This window comes from Stegastes partitus, unplaced genomic scaffold (genome assembly GCF_000690725.1).
Source record: "Stegastes partitus isolate 25-593 unplaced genomic scaffold, Stegastes_partitus-1.0.2 Scaffold9, whole genome shotgun sequence".
NCBI lineage: Eukaryota > Metazoa > Chordata > Actinopteri > Pomacentridae > Stegastes > Stegastes partitus.
The window spans coordinates 1,133,673-1,150,516 of record NW_007577740.1 but is presented as its reverse complement, the minus strand read 5'-3'; the positions used below and the strand labels follow the sequence as shown (position 1 = coordinate 1,150,516).

General features: G+C 40.1%; 1 protein-coding gene across 1 annotated transcript in view; it reads left to right on the top strand.

The window, feature by feature from the left end:
* Window positions 1-16,844, top strand: part of sipa1l1 (signal-induced proliferation-associated 1 like 1) — an 87,894-nt gene that overhangs the window by 43,390 nt on the left and 27,660 nt on the right. Inside the window, exons 3-10 of the mRNA XM_008284667.1 lie at window positions 4,574-4,684; window positions 5,003-6,541; window positions 6,817-7,039; window positions 7,365-7,495; window positions 9,578-9,766; window positions 10,490-10,664; window positions 12,553-12,656; window positions 12,996-13,153. Of these exons, the coding sequence (XP_008282889.1) occupies window positions 5,138-6,541; window positions 6,817-7,039; window positions 7,365-7,495; window positions 9,578-9,766; window positions 10,490-10,664; window positions 12,553-12,656; window positions 12,996-13,153 (2,384 nt within the window). The 5' untranslated portion in view covers window positions 4,574-4,684; window positions 5,003-5,137. The remainder of the gene's footprint in view (window positions 1-4,573; window positions 4,685-5,002; window positions 6,542-6,816; window positions 7,040-7,364; window positions 7,496-9,577; window positions 9,767-10,489; window positions 10,665-12,552; window positions 12,657-12,995; window positions 13,154-16,844) is intronic.

Below are 16,844 nucleotides of genomic sequence, written 5' to 3'. Positions count from 1 at the left end.
TACCAGGAGAACAGCATTTGCTTGTAAATGCAAATAAAAAATGTATTAAATTTGCCAATTTCCATAAAAAATGCGACTACTTTACCTATAATGAGTACCAAGTTACATAGTCCTTTGTTGGAAAAGTGCTCGAAAATTATTAACAAATTGGAGACCTACAGAGTAAACCAGCATCTCGTCTAACAATCATATTTAGTTCAGTGTTCACTGATTGCTGACTTTGTCATGATGGATTTTTTTTAGAGGCTTTTCTTAAAATGTTCTCAAATGTTCCTTGGGAAAGCCTAGTAGTTACCATGTACCAAAAATGATAGCTTGATATTATATGGATCTTTTTTGTTTTTTTTTAATTGAAAATGGGAATATTTTGAGGTGGCTTCCAGTGATGACTGGCAGCCGCACAAAGCCTCTGCACTAGTGATACCGAACTAGAGGCCCGCTGGTCCTAATTCATGATGAAGGTTTTTTGTTTGTTTGTAGATATCATAAATGTTTAATACCCCTTGTCTCTCGCCCAAGAAATATTTAAATAAATAATTGTAAAGAAAATTGAGTTAACAGCCTTTTAATGCTTATTAATTTTATCAGATAAATGTTCTTGTTTGTTTAATAACTGGGACAGAGCAAGCTGCATATCACTACTCATCTGACCAAGTCTATCTGGAAACGTGACTGCGTTTACATTGACTTGACTCATCTTTGGGTTTTTGAAGTATCTAGCTTTTGTGTTTGAACATACAAACTTCATATCCAGTTTTCTGAAATATGTACAAACCCATTGCTCAATTAAGCTAGCCAGAGTACCCTGAAAGAGACTGTGATACTGTTGTATGTATACATCTTATCCCAGTTTCTGACTAGTGCGCAGACGAAGCTTCCATAACTGAGGCATAAACAATTTGGTTAGCTTCCTCCTCCTGAGACTTTTATAATGTGGCTCATAGCTCGGTCCACTGAATATACATACAAACTTTTATGACTGTCATTGTGTTAACCTAAAACTGGTTAGAAGCAAGAGATATTTCCCTCAACTGCCCAGTTTGTACAACATTATGGCCTGCTGCATCACATGGCTTATACAGAAATATTTTCTTCACTCAGATCACTGAACTCCATCATGAGACCCTATCCCACCAGTCACAGCTTCATTTCTTCATCCACCCCTTCCTTGTCTTACATGGCGACAGTGATGGTGACAAACTGACAGCACTCAAACTGTAGAACCTGTTTCATATTTCCTGATGCTATGGTCTCCCATTGCTGGACCTCAGATGGATTAATCAAATGAGCACTGACATGTTAGCATTAAAATGCTAACATGTCAGTGCTCATTTGATTCATTGAGATGTTGACATTTAATAGTGCTCAACTCGTTATAGGCAAACAAGTTTAATGAAATGTTTGTCTGACAGTTACAGGAATGTCAGATTGAATTGCCAGTTTGTGTTGTGAAGGGACACTTTAAAATGGGAGATTTCTCTGTGGTCCATGTAAACACTATATCCAGAATATGATCAACACAGGTAGACACCTCAAAACTGGGACACTGGTGTACATGGAAGCACAAACACTGCTTATTTGCCCATATGCGCAGAAGAGTTACTGGCCACTGTGGTGACTACTCCTATCCAAACTGATGGAGATGATCCCTTAGCTTGACTCCAACATTCTATAAGAGACAAAATTTGCAGTTGTACAAAAATTTGCTTATGAGGCTTCTGCTGTTTTGACAGTCAAATTAAATATCATGCAAAGTTACTGTTTTGCACAAAATTTGATCTGCAGGGACCTGACTCTTAAACTCTCCTGTAAGTGCCAGAATTGTATCAAAAAGGTTTTTACAACAGCCTTTTCATTGTGTGGTAATGTTATACCTATGATCCCACCCAGGGTCTTCTCAAAGAAGCAAGTAAGTCCCTCTGTCAACAGTCTCTAGTCAGCCAGCCCAGCAGGAAACCTTGGTAGCAATTAACTGCATTGAGCAGTGATGCTACATATTTACCTCAGGAATCGACCTCATTTAGACACTGCTAAAGATTGCTGAGTATCTGTCAATGTAATTGGTCCTCTGCGACTGAAGAGAGGCATGCAACTCTTTGTTTGAATTCCCAGTCTCCCAACCTAGTGTACAGTTTAATCCTATCCTCATTCACTCTGTTATCTAACTTTCAGTGTTTGTCGTATTCTCTCCAATTCTCATTAAAAGAGTACAAACCAGTCTGCAGCAGAATATAGCAGTCTGCAGGTAGTTATTTAGGCTGCCCTTTTTAAGTGTGATTTCAGAGGCAACATTTGCTCACAGTGGAGCATGACACTGTGTTGCTACTTTGTGACTTTTATTCAGTTACACAGTACAGTCAGTCATGCTAAAATACAAAAACTAGCAATAGGTTGCTTCATTTATGGAGATTTTTAATTTTATTTTACACTTGTTTAGTGAAATAAGACACTTATGATCAGCTCCAGAGTCAGTCACATTATCAGTGCACAAAGTATGCACATTCTTTTGTAATGAGCTTTCAGAATGGATGCTGTGGGTGAGTTGCCAGTAGTGCAACAAGGGCTGTTATCAGTCAAATAGTTTGCAGTCTATAAGAGAAACTGGGGCTCTCCTCTTTAGCTTCACTACTGAAAGATAGGTAAAGAAGTACAGGCATTACTGTATCCTATACAGACATACAATAGCCATACTTTGTACCAAAATCTGTCTGGCACGGGTCTACACTGGACTGGAGACACATCAGTGTTTTATTATTTTTTGATATTTACTATGAAGTAAAACGCTTGACAAGCTGAATGGATTTTGCTGACTGTAGAAGAAAATCTCTGTAAGAAGGCTCAGCTGTATTCATGCTCTTTCAGTTGCACACTTCACAATCTCGTTTGAGAGTCACTTCAGATTGTTTATTTATTATGAATGCAAAATAATTCCAGTTTTGTTCTAATAGTAAACAATTTGAGTTAACTCACCAGACAGTCCTTGAGCTTTAAAGTCATTTTTATGCATATTTTATCTTTTCCAATATAATGCACAGAAAACTAAGAGGCCTTTTTAGGACATCAAAAAATGTTTCCTCAATGTAAGCCTATTCAATATGTGTGTGTGCCAATCAGACACCTTGCTGTGAAACAGGAACGACTTTGAATTTTAATCTTTGTATTCCTGCCTGTTGTACATCAAACACATCAGTACTAAAAGCCAAACTGAAGCCCAGACTAGAATGTCATGCTGCAGACTTAATTGAACAATTCACAAACACTGTTTGTCAAGAGGCTAGAGTGGGCCAGGGCTGATTGCACCAGCACTGGTTTGTGTATCCTGGTGCCACAAGTACAACAAAGCACCTCAGATCTTGGTTAAAAGGTCTGCTCTCTTGGTTACTAATAAGAGGTAATCCATGCAGATAGTTTAGTAAGGCATTTGGAGAATTTCTGACAAACTATTGCAATAGTTTATGTTCTAAAAGCAGTAAACAGTTCATTCAAAAAAGTCAACAACAATGTACCACATGTCCCAGTGCTTCTGGTTAATCCACAAATTGGGTGGAGGCAGTGCTATTAAAACCGCTCACAGTGAGGTCTGTGGGAAGAATAGGAATCAATACTCTCTCTCTCTCTGTCCCTCTCTCTCCCTCTCTCTCTCCCTCTCTCTCTCCCTCTCTCTCCCTCGCTCTCTCTGTCTCTCTCTCTATCTCTCTCTATCTCTCACAGACACACTTACAGAAACATGTACTGTACAAGACTCCTTATTGCCATGGTGATACAAAGTGTGGTCTGGAAGAAAGAGTTGGTGCATCATTATGGACAAACCAGTAGACAAGTACATGCTCATGTAAACTGGAGTCCTTCCTTAGCTCTTTCATCAGCGGTCGTGTAAGGCAATAACTGTCACATTCAATGGACACATTTAATGCTGCAGTGTCACTACATATCTTGATTGTAAGATCCTTGCATATATCAAGATTGAAAACTAATGGCTTCTACAGTTTTCTGATGCGGTTCCTTGTGTTATTTTGGTAGATCCTTGCTGCCTATTCAATGCACAGTCTTTTAAACTCTGTGAGTAGTGTTTTGTAACAAGGCTTTTTGTAAATTACTCGTAGACGAAAGGTTCAGGCCAAGAAGGCCAGAACATCACACGGCTTATTTTGGGCAAAGCTCTCTAAAGAGCCAAAGCAGACATCATTCTCAATTTTGGAGGCTGTGTAAGGCTCCCTATAGCCAGTAAACTGATCTTGATGTGTGAATTCAGTCCAATCTGTGACCATGTAACAAACCTTGATGGTCTCTCTAATCTACAGGCTATAGTGGATCTCAAATACAGCCTCATTTTGATTGTTGGTTCTCCTTTTTTTGTCTGTGTTATAAGATAACATTCCTCATTGTTCTAAATTTACAGGAATACTGTGGTTTCTAGTTTCTTACTTTATCATTATAGCTGAAGTATCTGAAATTTTGTAAGATTTATAACTGTAGATCATGTGAAGCTAAAAATGACTGGATTTCTCTAATTCCTCTTCTGTTTCTTTCTGCCTTTTCTTTCTATCTATCCTCTTTGTGTTGTTGTTCTCAGTTGCTGGGCTCCTGTGTAAACATACTGAGCTCTCCCCTAGCATGTTTCCAGTACAGCTGTGAAAGTTCACCATCAAGACATTTCTTCTCATCAAACTTCAGCTTTATAAAGGTACAGTATCTGTTTTGGGGTTTTTTTGGAATAAAAAGAATATAAACATAATACCTTTAACTGAGCTGTGTTGTGCACTCACACTTTTGATGTTTAATTTTCAACCTTTTAAATATTTCATGTTTGATTTATAAAAGTTCAACGCAAGCCATCTTTGTAGCATTTCATAAGCTATAGGGTGTTGGTAAAATTGTGTAAACTTGCTGTAATTGTTACCAATGCTTTTATTGGATATGACTATTTCACCATCTTTCTCTGACTATTGATTATCTGACATATAGCTGTATTCATGTTATCGTTTCTTTGCTCTTTTTGCAGCACCAAATGTATCCGTGAGTCCCTCTCGTCACTTCACTTAGTGGGTATTATGTTGACCCAAATCTAAATTATTTGGCACCCCAGCCTTACCTTTCCCTCCCATCTCCCCTCCCCACGCCCTTTTCCATCTTCGTCATGACCAGTCTGAAGCGTTCTCAGACAGAGCGCTCAGTTGGTGGCTCGGTGCCGGCTTCTGATGAGTTCTATACCCGCCGCCTGCGACTTCCCAATGGAGGAGCACCGCCACCTCGCAGCGAGAGTGCCCATATCTCTTCTTCCTCAACCACTGGCACCAACCCTGGTGTCCCCAAGATGGGAGTTCGGGCTCGTGTGGCTGACTGGCCCCCAAGGAAAGATGGGGGAGGAGGGGGTGTTTGGCACATTACTGTGGAAACGGACTCGCCCAGCTCTACCAACACTACCAGCTCTTCAGGGTCAGGAAGTGGGGATAGAGAAAGACTTGGAGGTGGTGGAGGAGGAGGAATTGGTGGTAGTGGTGGTAGTGGAGGAGGAGGGGTGTCGGCTGTCACAGCCCACAGCAATCTGTCTGCCAAGCTGGGCCACCTGATAAGCCCACAGGATTCCTCAATGCTACGCAACATCCATAACACGCTAAAGAGCAAGATGCAAAGCAAGGGAAAGGATAATCGCTTCCTGTCACCGGATGGCTATCTGGGTTCACCTCGCAAAGGCATGAGACGCATCCGTCAGCGCAGTAACAGTGACATAACTATCAGTGAGCTGGATGGGGATGGCAATGAGGGCTGGTCATTCTCTGGGTGGACACCCATGCATCGTGAGTATGGCAGCACTTCATCCATAGACAAACATGGAGTGTCAGGAGAGAGCTTCTTTGACATGCTAAAGGGATACCAGTCCTCTGAGGCCCCTGATCAGCGCAGCCCAGCTCCAGAGAAGCTAACAGAACTCCTTACCGTGGCTCCCATTAAACAGGCTGCCCTGGACCTGCCAGATGGACCTCTAGGTCCAGCCAGAGGTAGTCCTGCCAGTCGGCTGAAGGAACGAGAGAAACACTTGAAAAGAAGATCAAAATCAGAAACAGGTGGAGAGTCAATATTCCGTAAGCTGCGTAGTGTTAAGGTGGAAGGTGACACATCAAGGGCTGGCTCAGATGTTGAAGATGGGGGAAAAGGGGATGAAAGTGGTCCATCTCCCAAACCCTGGGTGTGTCAAAAAGGCTTTGCTCATTTTGATGTCCAGTCTCTACTATTTGACCTCAATGAGGCAGTCCAAAGTCGGCAATCAGGGGGCAAGCGCAAAAACACTACAACTGGTGCCTCAGCTGCTGCGGCCGCCTCTGCTTCAGCCTCATCCTCACTTTCCTCCAATCAGAGTGGAGTATATGGGTCACCTTGTGGCTCACAAGAAGAACTTAGCAAGGACGGGACAGGAGGACACAGCACCAACCCTGCCTTGGACCCTGGTGATGACAAGAGCAATGATTTGGTTCTCAGCTGCCCTTGTTTCAGGAATGAGATTGGTGGAGAGGGTGAGCGGAACATCTGTCCTGTCAAACAGGTAGGTTTTATGCAAGAACAGTATAATTACATTTTCTAAAATATATATCTAAAGATGGTAATGTGTCTTGATCCTTGAAAAAAATACTGTGACTTCTAATTTTGAGTCTGCAATCTGCATAGGTAACTTCTGATCATTTTACATTTTGAAAACCCCAAAAATAAAAATCATGAAAAAAAATGTACTGTTGCAGAGTGAAGATGTACTGAAGACTAAAAGTGACAATATGTTTGACAGCTTGCTTGCTTTACTTTTCCTTGTCATCTATACTCCAGCAGGGCAGCATAGGGAGTGGTGGGAGCTCAAACAATTCTTCTGGCAGTACAGAGGAAGGACCTTTGGATGCTACCCTTACTACCCATTTTACCAATGCTGGTGTAGCTGTGTTGGAGGCTGCAAAGGATGGGCCAAGCCAACATAATGACCGATCTAAACGATACATTGTGGAACATGTTGACCTGGGCGCTTATTACTACCGAAAGTACTTCTATCTCAGAGGTAGGAGGATTGGATAGTTAGACTTTTTTTAGATGCGTAGTTCTTGACCTTTTAGAGAGGTGTTTTTTTTTCTATCTCTGGTGTTAGTACAGTTGTAAGTAAGTTGTCTGACAGAGAAAATGCTATTTATAGTCAAGCGTTTTATTCAGTTTACAAAGTTTTCATTTTTAATGCAAGTGCTGCATTCTGCATTTCACACCATCATGTCATTTAAATATACCACATACCATTTCCTAAATTCTCTTTATTTCTGTAGGTTTTCTCCTCTTTATTTTGTCATTTTATGCCGATCCCTGCTTTACGTGCCCTTCCTCTTCCCCCCTAGAACACTGGAACTATCTGGGAGTAGATGAGAACTTGGGACCAGTGGCAGTGAGCCTGAGGAGGGAGAAGTTGGAGGAAAACAAAGACCATGGCCAGCAGTACAACTACAGGGTCATCTTCAGAACGAGTGAGGTAAATGGAAAAGCACATTTTGCACATTATATAAGGGCATGTGTTGTTTTTAGCCTGATTTGTTGATTATTGTGTTGTAGGATTCATTTTAATGGTGCTGTCTATTCATCAGGATAGTGTATTTGTAGCTGTTTCCTCTATGAACGTTCATGTTTAAAAATGTGCTCCACTCCATACTGAGTGATGTTGCTGTGAAGCTATTATGAGTTCAAATTGTGTAGGAGTCAACATATAGGATCTGTACCATGCCTTGCATATTGAAAAAGCCGTTTGGGGGCAGAAAAGCTTCAGCTTCAGGTTGTCAGATATAGCGCAAGATGCTGCCGCCTCCACACCTTGACACCACCTCAAATTATTGCACATTTGATCTCATTTTTATTTTATTCTCCCAATTGTTTATTCACAATGCTCAATCTGCAGTTTGCAGTGAGAGGAAATCTTCTGTGAATCCCTCTAGCCCTTGCTGCCACATCTTCCAATAGAAACACTAGAGCCAGAGATCCATGTCCTCATTCCCTGAGCTGAACGCCCACCCACCATCTTTGTCAGCCTTCATCTGTGAAGGACTGAGCTGTGCCATTTTACAGCTAAACAAGACTAAAATAGCACCAAAGGTATTTGAGAGAAGAAGGTAAAGTGTTGCTCTTGTATTAAAGCACACCATGAGTAATAGCCCTTTCAATCTCTTGGGATGACGCACGGCCTACTGTGCTATGTTTTCCATTATTTTCTTTACCCCTATGGCCTCCCTGTCTCCCCCTAAATTGCTATTTTCAGAACAGGGGGCTTTGCAAGTATACATATGTGTGTCTCTGTGTCAGAGTTAAGTTGGATGCTCTGATGTCGGCGACAAAAGTCCAGTGTCCACTGAGCACTACTGCCCTTCACTGTTGTCCTCTCTTGAGTTAGGACCCTTGAGTTATGAGTGTTTCTGTTCTTCAGTTTCTTTAACACTGACTGTGCTGGCACCAGCACCGGACCTACTGAACCCTACTGAACACTATGTAAAGACACAAACACAAAACGCAGACACTTAAAAGTGCCAAGGGACCACTATGGAGTACCAGCTGTGTTTATTTGTTCATAATAGATATTCAGGTCCTGGACTTTTTACAGTGCTCTTAATTTATTTATGGATGTCCTCTTTCAGCTTTTTTTTATTTATTTTTTTTATCCTAAAGCCTAGGAGTCTTCATACTGGAACCTACAGCAGCAAATCCTACACACGTTATTTTTTTTTTTGCTTTCTCTCTCTGTACCAGCAGAGAGAATTGTCAAAATCCCTGTTTTAGACTATACTTTATTTTTAAAAAAAGACTGATTTCTTAAATGATCCTGAGTCCACATTGCAGCAGTGGCTTTTATTTTATTTATTTATTTTTTAACAAATAAGTTAATGAATTTAATTGCACCTGTCTTAAGGCCTTATCACAGGCAGTTTTCCTAAAGTAGATCTACGAGTCTTCTACTGATGCAACTAGTTTTGCCGTTATTGTAAGAGAGACACCTAGTCAGAAATGTTCAGCACCAAGTGAACAATTATCTAAGCAGCAAACATCAAGTAAACTTGACTACATCTGTTTCCATCATTGTGATCAAGCTTTGAGAGTACTGTAGTGTCATATGGTCCACATATATTACGTCATGCTTGGAAGTGTTTCAGAATATTCAGTGTTTTGTAGTTGTGATAACACTGTATATTCTTTTCTACTGATCAAAGGAGAGAAATTAGAAAATTGTTGTGCCTTTGCACTATTTTGAATATTTAACAAACAAGTTTTATAGCATACCAGTGTGTTTTCACCGTAAAGCTCTGTGGCTGTATGATTTAGATAAATAATCACAGGCTCATGCACATGCCATAAAGAACTGCTTTCAAACTATCAGGCCAAAACAGTGCAGGTCCCCAAAAAATAATGTAATATACGTGAAATAATATTTTATGATGTTCATTTGTGCAAGTCATTTCCAGGATTTTACTGCAAATGAGAATTAGAATGTCATATTCATACTTGCATTGTATTTGCTACCCTGATTATTGCAATTCCTGTTTCCTTTTCCTCCTGAATGGACCACCTCCAGCTGAATACATTACGGGGTTCCATCCTGGAAGATGCAGTACCTTCCACATCCAAGCATGGTTTAGGCCGAGGCTTGCCTCTAAAAGAAGTACTGGAGTATCTTGTGCCTGAGCTCAATGTTCACTGCTTGCGCTTGGCACTCAACACACCTAAGGTCACTGAGCAGCTGATGAAGCTGGATGAGCAGGGGGTAAGGAGACACTGAGCAAATAAACAAAACAAATAAAAAGCTAGATAAATTTGCTTGATTAATTTCTATGATTGTACACATTTCATTACTGCGGTCCTTTTAGTAAAACTACATTATTATTCAGATTTCATGTCTTCATTATATTCTTGAAAATCAATTCAGCGTATTTTTTTTTTATCATTGTTTGGACTGAAGACACAAGTTTGCCAGCCTACACCTGTGCCTGCACCTGTACAGTAAATCATAAAAAACAAGCAATTCTCACTTAGCATTTTCAGAGTAATTCTATGTGCTCTCCCACAGAGATACCTAATTGTGAAACCAAATAATTTATTTTTTGCTTATTTTTGCTTTATTAACTCCCACCGAATATTATGTGAAATTTATGCAGAGTCATTGTGTGTATGCATAGTGGGTCCTAAACACGCACACGCACACACACACACACACACACGGACAGGAACACACATACACATACAGAAAACAGGCTCTTTGACACTTGTGCTCCCAGATGCAATCATCAAAACCTGAACCTCTGAAAATGTCAACATGATTTCTTGGGAAAATGGCACCACGATTACGACAGAACAACCAAGGTTATTCTTAAAATGCCAACAGGGGTTCTCCCTAAAATGTCAACATGGTAACTCTGACATGACTTCTACACAGTAATATAGTTATGTCTCCCCCATTTCATTGGAACAATCTGTGTTCTCCCTTCAGCTAAGTTTCCAGCGTAAGGTGGGGGTGATGTACTGCATGGCAGGCCAGAGCAGTGAAGAGGAAATGTACAACAACGAAGCAGCTGGTCCTGCACTGGAGGAGTTCCTCCATCTGCTCGGCGAGAGGGTTAGACTCAAAGGCTTCACCAAATATCGAGCTCAACTGGACACCAAGAGTATGTACATAAACAGAAATTGAAACAAGTCTCACAAATGAAGCATAAACCTTCAAATGCTTTTACGTTCACTCAGAAACTAATATCTGATCCACCACAGCAGGAATGACACACAATAAACAGAAGTTCTTATTGATTAAACAAGGTCTGAGTTCAGTCGCCCAGCAAGCGGTTGATGGATGTTAGACATGCCATCCCTTTGATATGAAGTGTGTAAACTTCATGTTCAGTGCCTAAATGTGCAATGTGATATCTATCAGAAGAATCATTGACTGTTCTGGATTGATAATCAGAAAGATATTTACTGTCACATGGAAATGTAACATCTAGGCAGAATGTCACAGCAGCAGTACATACTGCCAGCTCACAGTAGGCGGAATTAGTAAAATCATCAAGTACAGCCCAGTGTTCTTACAGTCACAGATCTGGCACAGGTAAACCAGACAAACAGACATATCCTTTCTTGTGTACAGTACTAGTATTTAATACATGCTGCCCTTAACTGAAATCCCTAAAGATACCAGGTTTTTCATTAGTACTGCACTTATAATCCTCAGTCTTGGACATAGCATATGAATGTTCTTGAAATAACTTATCTTTGCAGACTCTTTAAACATTAGTTTTAGTTCTCTTAAATACCACTGGCTTTCTTGGCTTGCTTTCAGTGCTAAGTTTCCTCAAAATTTCCTTTAATTTCAGGCATGTGACAAATGGTATTTGAAATCTGAATATTCTTTTGCGATATCAGTTCTCTCCTTTGCTTCACCATCTCTGTGTTAGTGCCAAACAAGATTAATGTCCACTTTGTCTTTGCTACCTTTATGCAACTTTAAAGTTCTACTCTCCATATTATCCTAATACTCACTGTCACGGTCACATCTTGCAGAGTATGTAGTACAGCTCCAGTCACTCTAGTAAATTAAATACACCCATGTAAAGCACTCTCTGTCGGAGAGTAATTGATTGAAGTAATCTATTCAGGTTAAGTATGGCCTCTCACACCTTGTGAATGTTTTGTTCTTTGAGTAGAGCCCATCAATACTAGACTGTGGAGGTGGTAATTAATGTGCAGTAACTCTTTTTAGGGCCAGAGCCTGGTAAGGTTTCAGGGAACACCAGGCCCTCAGCAGTTTCCTTGGAGAGACATAGAGAAACATAAAGATAATGTTCATAGCATGTAACTGTGTCAAGAAAAATGAATAATTGCAGCTATTTTTTTTTTTGGTTGTTTTTGTTTTTTTTTTTTCTTTATTGACTTTTAAAGATTTTTTTTTCTAAATTAGTGTTTATAGGTCACTGTAAAGCTACAATTTCAAGATGCTTTGGTTCTATAGTTTTATCAAATATTCTTTCGAAATTCTTTTATATATTATGATAGATTCAAGGTGCCTCGGTGGTTAGCACCGTCGCCTTGTAGCAAGAAGGTCACCGGTTCACGTCCCGGTGAGGACACCCGGGATCTTTCTGTGTGGAGTTTGCATGTTCTCCCCGTGCAGTGTGGGTTCTTTCCAGGTTGTCCGGCTTCTTCCTACAGTCCAAAAACATGTTAAGGTTAATTGGTGATTCTAAATTGTCCGTAGGTGTGAATGTGAGTGTGCTTGGTTGTCTGTCTCTCTGTGTATCCCTGTGACAGACTGGTGATGTGTCCAGGGTGTCCTCTGCCTTCGCCCTGAGTCAGCTGGGATAGACTCCAGCCCCCCCGCGACCCTAGTGAGGATTAAGCGGTGTATAGATAATGGATTGATGGATAATGAATTCTGAGTGTGGTCCAAGACTCTATCTGAGGACAGTGTCCAGTTGCAGGATGTCGCTATGATAAAGTGTATTGCAGTTTTCTTTTTCATATTCGAAAACCTGAGAAATTTACATGCATTTGCATCCTCTACAGCTGACTCGACAGGCACCCACTCCTTGTACACCACTTACAAGGACTATGAGATCATGTTTCATGTGTCCACCATGTTGCCCTACACACCCAACAACAAGCAACAGGTATGTTTATTAAAGCACTCATAGTTCTGACCCTGAAGTTTTTATGTTCATAAGCAGGCTGCACCTTTTCTCAATAAAATAGCCATCTACATTACAGTGTCATGAAAACCAGAGGATTTTACTTGATCATTTTGTTAATTTTTCATGTGGCGCAGCAATTGTCTAAATAATGCAGTAGATAAAGCACAGTGTTTTTTTTACAGGAAGTCTATGATTTCTAAATGTTCATCAGGCTTTGTACATACTCATTTAATTATGTTTCATTGTCTGTGTGCATTTTCTAGATACCTTATTTAATATCTCAAATTAATGCCTTCTGCTGATTTTTAATTTTTCCAGTTACTGAGGAAGCGTCATATTGGGAACGATATCGTCACAATTGTGTTCCAGGAACCTGGGGCACTTCCCTTCACCCCCAAAAACATTCGCTCGCACTTCCAGCATGTCTTTGTGATTGTGCGTGCACATAATCCTTGTTCCGACAACAGCTCCTACAGGTGAGACTCAGCAACACTGAACAGACTATATTGTATGGATGTCGGCATATGGATTGTTTTTAAGGCACTGTTGTATCATGGGTCATTTGAAACCTAAACACTATGTAGTGACATGAAATTCCTGAATTTGCATCCAAAATGCTATCCGAGCATACATTTATCGTAGCTAACGCAGCCTCCATAATTCTCAAGCACCAAAGAGGCAGAAGAAAAGTGTGGAGAAAACAAAATAATTTGTAAGCTCTGTACCTAACCATGTGAAGCACTGTGAGATGGCACGTTAACTGTGCTATACAAATATAATTGACTTGACTTGACAAAAACCCAAATGATGCCGATTCGCACAGGACTAATATTATCATAGGACCTCTGTGTGTGTTGAAATATGGTAGGCAATTTGCACAGGAATTTTTACTTTATGAATGACCTAGCAGATTTGCGCAGGAGAAGATCACAGACACCCTCCACAATTATTACAAATTACTTCAGGTCCCCAGGTAATACTAGTCCTGTGTGAATAGTGCTTTGTTAAATTCTGCATTTAAGACTTTTATCATGTCTATGCTACGCACATAACTTATTCCTAATAAATAACTGAGGTTAGGGCAAACCCATCTGTTATGCCCCTGTGAGCGAGGGGATGAGGGGAGTAACAAGAGTAAAGCAAAAACTAGGTTAACGGGACCAGGAAACAGATTGTTCAACAAAAAGTCAGGTTTATTTCACAAACAAATGAAAACAAGAATGCAAATTAGAGTGAGCTTCCTGTAAATGAAGCCCATCCTATGATCACCAAACAACACAACAACCACACGGTCCCCACACAAGTAGGGTTAAGCCGGACCCAATACCACCAACGCCATACAGCTCTGTCTGCCGATCTGGCCCACTGGCCATGATGATCAGGTTGGCTCAGCTCTTTAACCGTCTCGTGATGAGTGCAGAGCAACTGCACCTGGCCGCTCCTTCTGGGCATCACCTGAAAGGGAATTGCAGAAACGACACACCAATACTCTGCACTGTGGGCCGTAACACCATCCATCACTGCTGAAACAATAATGGTCTTCAGTGTCGGCTCTGGTGTAGCTCTCATTGCCTTTGCACTTCCATCATTCTATCGTGGAGTAGGCAGTGAGTGTTGAGAGCCCTCTCTGCAGCTCACAATTTATTACTACATTGTCAGGGATTTGTAACATGAAATACAACGTAGCAGCCTGAAGTCGTTTTTAAGAAATAATTAACATTCTGCTTTTCCTGTATTTCTTCTTTAAAAGGCTTCAGCTGTAAAGGACTTTTCATTCAGTTTAATTCTGCCTCTGTCTTGTTATCTAGTTTTCTGTCATTCTGTCTTATCTTGCTCTCTATGACTCTTCCTCCCTCTCCCACTAATGGCTGTTTTAATTGCTGTCTGAGCACATTGTGCGAGGTCTTAATTGTCCCCCATGGGGCTACTTCGTTACTGAGCAACAACGCACATACACCACCACACACACGTGAGCAAAGAGCCCTGTAACAGAGTGAATATTGAGCAAATACTATTTCCATGTGCCTTTTGTGATTCACAAATGTGAATTAAGTTTTCTGAAGTGAAAGTTAATTTTACACAAACTACATAGAGGTGAAACATCAGGTTTAGAAGTAAATTATGATTCATAGTCACCATAGGAAATTCAACTGAGTCATAATGTTACAAATAAAGATGACCTAAATGCTTTGAAGCTTTGGTTTGTCTCCTCTGTTTCAGAGCGCATGCAGGGAACAAAAACACATTTCATTATGCTGTTAAGCTCTGCTCACAAGATGTCTTTGCTTTAGGTGGTAACCTATAACTGTTTAAAAGTGCACAAATTCAGTCTTCTGGATTCACTTGGGCTTCCACCTGCTTTGAAGATCAAAGGATAAACTGTTCACTGATCGGTGATTACAGTCGCTTGATCTGACTGAAAATACAAAAAGCTGCGTTTAATTGAGAGTTGCATGTGTGAATTCTTTTATGATACAAATCAGCACATGCACTGTAAAATCAGTTTGTGAATCAATTGCAGCTTACTGGTATATATATTTTTACTTCCCCCTAGTAGCTTGTAGCAAACCTGGCTGTGTATTTCCTGGTATTAACAGCTCTAATGGTGTTAGTATCTCATGTAGTTAAATGTAATTGCCTGTTTATTCCAACTACTAAATAATATCTTGATTGGAGTAAAAACTCATTTTGAAATGAGAACTAGTGAACTTAGTGAAATACATTACAGTGCTGCTAAAAGAGATTTTTTTGTGGTTCATAATACTTAGCCTAAAAACTGATGGTGGTTGTCTTTAAAAGAATGCATCTGCTTTTTTGCTATATTTTAAAATTTAGGTAATTACGAGGTAATTTCCAGCATAGCAAGTAATGCAACAATTTACAAATGTATTCAGGGCTGTGCTTGCATTTGGGACAAACATGCTGCATCCCATCGTATGAGGTAGTGGTGACTATATAACTTTGCTGAACCTGACATGTTTTAAATAGTCGTCAAATTATAAATTTTGTGTTTTAACATGTTTGTACAACATCTGCGAGATTTCTCTTCTCTGTGCAGTCTAATGTAAGTCACTAGAATTGTTAGAATTATAGAGTACCATTACAGCATTTGTCATTCCCAAGTTCTGTCAGTAGTCGTTTCACAATATTCTTAACCCCAAGCTTCCCTTAAAAGGAAAGATTTTCCTTTATATTAATTCTGTGATCTTGTGTTTCAACCAACGTCTGTATCACATCTTTGCATGTGCGTTAGCCAAAAAAAGCCACTATGCAAACTTAACTTTAAATGCTGCATAACGTCAATGGCTTATGCTTTGAGAACTAGCTGTCACAAGTAGACAAAAACATAGTATATGTGATATGTGTTTTCCCCACATTGCACACACACACACACCTCTGAGCCTCCCACTCCATCAGGTATTGACATGTTCTTTTTCTTGGCCTGGCTCAGTGGGCAGCAGGTCGTGGATACTGGAAGAGCAGAGCTGCCCACACACTGGATATTTATAAGACCACAAATCACTGAAACCACAGGAATGTGCTCTTTCATTTCTGCAGCCAAACCACCTGCCATGAAGATCACACAGCAGCCACATAGCCCAGCAGTCCCCACTGCACTACATTTTTCTTTTCGTCTCTTGCTTTCTGTCTTTCTTTCCATCATCCACTTTTTTCATTCGTTCTCCCATTTTTTTTCTTTCTTTCATTCATTCTTTTCTCTCTCTGTCCTGTTCTCTTGCTTTCTTACCATTACCTACATCTCTCCATCACTTTTCTATGTCCTGCATGAGTCACAGGTCTATGGTTGACTGACTCACAGGTGTTTGAGAGCAGAACAAGTGCTTTTAGAGCTCCAGTGTAATGTATTGAGTGATATTTGTAGTGATGAAGAAGAATAAGAATAAAAGGTTACATTTTATTTTGATATGTTTTTCTGCCTGCCTATAACCACTTCAGCTGCACCTCTCCAAAATACGCTTGATGATTATTTTTCTAATCTACAGATGTACTGGCAAATATAGCTCTTTTTGTTTGTGAGTTGTCAGTCACCACAAAGATTTCTTTAGACTGCTGATATGCTTCTAACAGTTCTAATAATAGTGCTGAACAGTGAGGTATTGTTTTTAGAACATGTAGTTTTCACTGAGAGCTGTTTCAATACAATTC